The sequence below is a fragment of the Juglans regia genome, unplaced genomic scaffold, assembly GCF_001411555.2.
Source record: "Juglans regia cultivar Chandler unplaced genomic scaffold, Walnut 2.0 Scaffold_20327, whole genome shotgun sequence".
Taxonomy (NCBI): Eukaryota; Viridiplantae; Streptophyta; class Magnoliopsida; order Fagales; family Juglandaceae; genus Juglans; species Juglans regia.
Window position 1 is genome coordinate 1,092 of NW_023351243.1, and position 6,159 is coordinate 7,250.

Genomic DNA, 6,159 nt, shown 5'->3' on the forward strand with positions numbered 1-6,159 from the left:
GTGATGCAAGCAACTCAATTAAATAGAATTATTACGGGTCCTTATACCAAATGGCTACGTGCTTCCTTTGCTTCATTTAAAAGGAATGGACAAATGAAATTGTAATAAGAAATTGAAGTCAAAGTTGGTGGATTTATAGATGGAGATATTGAATACATTTTGCCAAAAGGATTTATTGGCTTATCGCTCTCATCAAGCCTCATTATAATTAAATTATCAAAATAAGTAAATAAACGGTTGAGAGGGGACGTCAATGCATTAATGCTTGTATTCCGTCCACCGCATGCGACCTTCGCCCACTGAAAAGGACGACCATTCCCAACTTGAATTTGCAGTTTTTTTTTTTTTTTTCATTTTAAATTCTATTTTTTTATTTATAGAAATATCATTCATATTAGTGTGTTGGGATATTTTCTTCGGAGACTCAGAATTTGGAGCTAAGGATTGTGACGTAATTTTAGCTAAAATGTCCCTTAAAACTTCCACCTTAGATTAAACATTGGTATATAAATTTGATTATGAACTACAGTAATTTAATAAATGTGTTAAGTTACAGTAATTAAGTTTAATGAATTTTATATTATTTCTCATTTTTTTGTGAATATATTATGTGTATATTTTAATATTTTATATTTAAAAATAAAGTTAATTTAGGTTGGTAGATGGATTTTAGAAAATGAGATCACTAATCCAATAATTCAAGTTTTGAAAAAAAAGCCATAAAATATTTTCCAGCTGAAAAATGATATAATGACAATTATTTCAGAATTTTATCCCAATTTTCTTTTCATTAATAATGAGATATGACATGGACCAAATTAGCCCTTACTTTCTGCAGAGATGAGGTCCAATAATAGCTCTTAAATAACTGCTGGGGTCATTGACTTGACCTGGTACAATCAGGTGGTGTTGGATCACTGCAGTAGGCTGTTTCCTCCACATATAGTACTCATTGCCAAATATTGCAGCTTGCAACCGCATTTTACCCTATGTTAGCTCATTGCAATCTCACCTTTCTTCATTTGCTTTTTCCCCTTTCAAAGAACAAAACATGGCCGAATTAGTGGTCTCTGCCTTCCTTCAAGTATTAATTGATAGGATGGTATCCCGCGACTTTGTTGATTTCCTAAGGGGACGAAAACCCAGTGACGAACTCTTGTACAAGTTGAAGAATGCATTGCTATCTGTGGGAGCGGTGCTCGAAGATGTTGAGGACAAACAAGTTACCAATTCTAGTGTGAAAACATGGCTTGATGAGCTGAAGCATGCTGTCTATGATGCAGACGACGTTTTGGATGAGATTGCTACTAAAGCCTTACAATCCAAATTAGATGTTGAATTTGGAACCAAAATTGCAAGTAAGGTACGAAACTCCATCCATACTTCTCTTTTTTTTTAAGAAGATAGAAGAAAGGATAAAATGGGTACTTGGGAGATTAGAAAATCTAGCAATTCAACAGAATGTCCTGGGTCTAGTACAAGCTAGTACCTTCAGAAGGAAACCATCTGAAACTACTTCTTTGGTAGAAGATTCAGATATTTGTGGCAGAAATGATGATAAGGATGAAAGAATTAAGAAGTTACTTCCTAATGATGCTAGTGACAATAAGATAGGTATGATTGCCATAGTCGGCATGGGGGGACTGGGCAAGTCCACCATTGCTCAGCTTGTATACAATGACAAAAAGGTCCAAAAGCATTTTGACCTTGTAGCATGGGTTTCTGTTTCAGAGGAATTTGATATGTTTAAAGTAACGAAATCAATTCTGGAAGCAGTAGTGCCTTCCTCGACCAAAGATATTCAAGATCTAAATCAGCTTCAACTTAAACTAAAAGAGAAGTTGATGGGAAAGAAATTCCTATTCGTCTTGGACGATGTTTGGAATAGGAATTACACTGAATGTGAGATATTAAGTAACCCCTTTAAATCTGGGACACAAGGAAGTAGGATCATCATGACAACACGCGATGTTGATGTTGCATCAGCCATGCGTGCTTTTGAAATCCATCATCTCAAGGAGTTACAAGGCGAGGATTGTTGGAAACTATTTGCAAGACATGCATTTCTGCATGATGCTAACTCCTACATGCATTCAGAGTTTGAAGAGTTAGGTCGACAAATTGTTGAAAAATGTAAAGGTCTACCTTTAGCAATAAAAACAATTGGGGCCCTCTTGCGATCCAAAGGACTTGTAGTTAGTGAATGGGAGAAGGTTTTGAATAGTGAGATTTGGAGTTTGTCAAATGAAATTCTTCCTGCTCTAAGATTAAGCTATAAAGACCTTCCCTCATATATAAAACGGTGCTTTGCTTACTGTTCAGTATTTCCGAAAGACCATCCGTTCAAGAAAGATGAATTAGTTTTATTATGGATGGCAGAAGGTATTCTTCACGAAATTGAAAACAAAACAATGGAAGCAGTTGGTAATGATTACTTTGACACTCTTGTATCAAGATCATTATTTCAAAAGTCGAATGAAGATGAACTATGTTTTGTGATGCATGATCTCATCAATGACTTGGCAAAATTTGTGTCTGGTGAATTTACATTTAGGTTGGAGGTTGATAGCCGTTCTCATTTAAATGTTAACAAGACTAGTCATGTGTCGTATGCTAGAGATTTTTATGAGAAATTTAATAAGTTCGAGGCTCTTCGAGAAGTTATGCAATTGCGTACATTTTTGGCATTAGAATCGTCAACACCTTGTTACCACACAACTAAAAAATTGTTCTGTGATTTATTGCCAATTTTAAGTTGTGCACGGGTGCTCTCCCTATCTAACTACAGGTATAAGTTTGAGTTGCCAGAATCAATTGGAAAAATGACACAATTACGTTATTTGAACCTTTCTAGTATGTCACTTAAAAGGTTGCCTGATTCTTTATGCAAGTTGTATAATTTGCAAACATTAAGGTTATATCATTGTAGAGAGCTAGAAACATTGCCAAGAGACATGCAAAAACTCGTTAATTTACGCCATCTTGATTTGACTAAAACTCCCTGCATAATGGAAATGCCGATGCATATGGGCAAACTAAAATGTCTCCAGACATTAACCAAGTTTGTCGTTAGCAAACGCACTGGGTGTAGCATTAAAGAATTGGGAGAGCTTGCAAATCTTCGAGGAGCACTTTCTATCTTGGATCTTGAAAATGTTGAATCTTTCAAAGATGCAGAAGGTGCACGCTTGAGGAATAAAATGGACCTTAAAGAGTTGGCATTAAACTAGAAAGAAGGTTCAAATACTGAGATTTCAGAAAGTCAAAGAGATGTACTCAACGGTCTACAACCACATAGAAACCTGAAAAGTCTCACTATAAAATACTACATGGGTGGAAGTTTTCCAAATTGGGTAGGAGATCATTCCTTCTCTTATGTAACGTCTATTCATTTGGAAAACTGTAAATATTGTTGCAGCTTACCAGCACTTGGGCAGCTATCCTCTTTACAAAACCTCTCTATTGTTGGTTTTGATGGAATTCTGGCAGTGGGTGAAGAGTTTTACGGAAGTACTTCTGGTTCTTCTTCTATCAAGCCGTTTGGGGCATTGAAAGTCTTAAAATTTGAGCAGATGTTGAATTGGGAGAAATGGTCTTCGTTTGGTGATGAAAATGAAGGAGGAGCTTTCCATCATCTTGAGGAGCTTTCTATTCAGAGATGCTCAAAGCTAACGGGAGATTTGCCCATTCACCTTCCTTCTTTGGGTATCCTTGAGATTATAGACTGTCCAAAGATGCTGGCTTCACTCCCAAAGTCTCCGACTATATGTGAATTGAAGCTGATAAATTGTAGGAAGGATATATTAAGGGAACTGCCACTTCACGTTACGGAGAAGCTCACAATTGATAGATTTGATGCAGTGGATATGTCTGTTCTAGTGGGTGGTCTACCCTCTACATTAAAATTTCTTGAAATAAAAAATTGGAAGAAGTTAGGGCTCCCTATAAACTTGGACTATTCATGCCTTGAAGTTTTGAAGTTGTTCGATTGTGATTCTCTCAGGTCCATTCCAATGGATTTATTCCCAAATGTTAAGAATCTGACAATCTCGAGGTGTAGGGATCTAGAATCTCTTACAGTTGCAGAACAAGTACATCAACTTGATTTAGTGGCCTTGTCGTCTCTAACTATCGAAGAGTGTCCTAATTTTGTGTCATTTCCGAGAGGAGGATTGCATGCCACCAACCTTGGATTCTTACAGATCGAGGATTGTTTGAGTTTGAGATCGCTACCTGACAAGATGCACATGCTTCTTCCATCTCTTACTCAAATTACTATACAAAGGTGTACAAATATTGAGACGTTTCTAGAAGGGGGCTTGCCTTCCAGTCTGAATGAACTTTATATTACGAATTGTGACAAACTCGTTGAGAGTCGGATGAGGTGGAGTTTGCATAATCTTGCCCCTCTTAGATATTTGTCAATTTGGGGTGGATCGAAATTAGATGTGGTGTCTTTTCCAGAGAAGGGGTTGCTTCCCACAAATCTGATTATTTTTCGAATTTCTGGATTCTCAAATTTGACGACGTTGGACAATAATGGGTTTGAGAACCTCACCTCTCTTAAACATTTGTATATCTGGAGCTGTCTGAAGCTGGAGTGCATCTCAGAAGAAGGGCTTCAATGCCTCACCTCACTTGAAAATCTGTCAATCAGAGACTATCCAAAGCTGGAGTACCGCATGTTAGAAGAGGGGCTTCAACACCTTACTTCCCTTTCTGTTCTATCTATCAGTAATTGTCCTTTATTAACGAAGAGAATGTGGTGGGAAAGAAGAAAAGAAATAAAAGAATGGCGATGCAAGCTTGCTCACATCCCCAACAAAATAGTTGACGAGGAATTGATTGAGTGAGCTCAGCCAACCAAAAGTCTATATATGATCAAAACAATGGTACGTGAAGTATTTACTCTTTTATACCATTTTGATCTCGTATGTTTAGCTTTGCTTAGACCCAATTTTTTATGAATCACACAATACATAGAGAGAGCATTAGTAAAGATCATGAATTGCCACCAGAATTTATAATCCACCAATTTTTTGAAAAATAAATATACCCTAATTTTTAATCATAATTTTATAAATATACAAAATGACCCTCAAAAAAATTTATAATCTCCATATGCTTTGCAAAATTTTGTAAAATATCTAGAGTTTACATAAATTTAAGGAACTAACTTACATACTAGAATGAAAGATGACATTCTAAAAGATCACTTGATAGTTTCTATGAAGCAAATAAATTCTAAATATTTCATGATAAAAATAATAATGGATGAATATTATTTCATGAAACATTATCGTAAAAAAATCCAAAACTATATTAAGATGTTGTATTTTTAGAATTTTATTTATACGTGTATATGACAAATTATCGAGATCTAATTTCATATATAGTTATTTTTTTTATTTTTGAATCTCAATGCGTCACACACTAGAAAATTGTTGTTTCTGCCACTGATTGCCACTCTTTTTTTCTCTTTGGATGTCAGTGGAGCTGGTGTTAATTTAGGGATCGGAGGCAAAACCATTATGTTGATCGGAAGTCTGTTAGTAAGTATCAACTCTATTATTTAATTTTGAATATAAAAAACATTTTGGATGATTGTAAAAGCAAGTGATCACTTTTTGTTTTTCATGTTTGGTCTCCATGTGACACTTTTTTTCACTTGTTAATTTGCAGACACGTGACATGATCAATGTGGGCAGGAGTAGATTGACATTGAAATCACGAACAATGACTGTTCATCTACACTGAAGTTTTTGACTTGTCAAATTGTAATATGTTGGAAACTGATAAGAGTTGAGATGAGAAGCTAAGATATTAGCAGATAACAAGAACATTCCGTGACATGATGTTGATTTAGAATGCTAAATAACTTTCAGGATACAACGACGTTCGGCTTTATGTTGAAACTGTTTGTGTTGCAACTGTTCTATATTTTTTTTCATGATCTGTTGGATTTAAGTCGCTTGCTTGTTCGGATTGCATTTTGCATGTAACTTATTTAGTTCAGGGAGTTTGGATTTCCTCCAAGAATCCACCAGATTCAGAAATTGAATCGCCCTCAAGTTCTGCTCCAAATTGTAATGTTTCAAAGTGATAGAGACATGAAGTGAATTCTACAATATCTATCAAACAATTCTGTCATAACATGAA

General features: G+C 35.5%; 1 protein-coding gene and 1 long non-coding RNA gene across 2 annotated transcripts; both read left to right on the forward strand.

Annotated features, from left to right (window-relative positions):
• The first annotated feature begins 1,051 nt into the window (after nt 1-1,051).
• On the forward strand, nt 1,052-4,689 carry LOC109018933 (putative disease resistance protein At3g14460). The gene is made up of 4 exons (XM_035686938.1): nt 1,052-1,363; nt 1,461-3,214; nt 3,419-4,543; nt 4,596-4,689. Exons 1-4 carry the CDS (start codon nt 1,052-1,054, stop codon nt 4,687-4,689), a joined length of 3,285 nt encoding a protein of 1,094 aa, XP_035542831.1.
• Nucleotides 4,690-4,748: 59 nt separating this feature from the next.
• On the forward strand, nt 4,749-5,877 carry LOC109018936. Its single transcript, XR_004798855.1, has 3 exons — nt 4,749-4,892; nt 5,492-5,552; nt 5,683-5,877. It is a non-coding gene; the product is annotated as an uncharacterized LOC109018936 (long non-coding RNA).
• The last annotated feature ends 282 nt before the right edge of the window (nt 5,878-6,159 follow it).

Bases quoted from the DNA above. Each gene is read 5' to 3' on its own strand.
- LOC109018933 (XM_035686938.1), top strand. From the start codon at position 1,052: ATGGCCGAATTAGTGGTCTCTGCCTTCCTTCAAGTATTAATTGATAGG. The intron at 1,364-1,460 runs GTACGAAACTCC...GCAATTCAACAG, and splicing joins GAACCAAAATTGCAAGTAAG to AATGTCCTGGGTCTAGTACA. The intron at 4,544-4,595 runs GTTTGAGAACCT...AGCTGTCTGAAG, and splicing joins ACGACGTTGGACAATAATGG to CTGGAGTGCATCTCAGAAGA.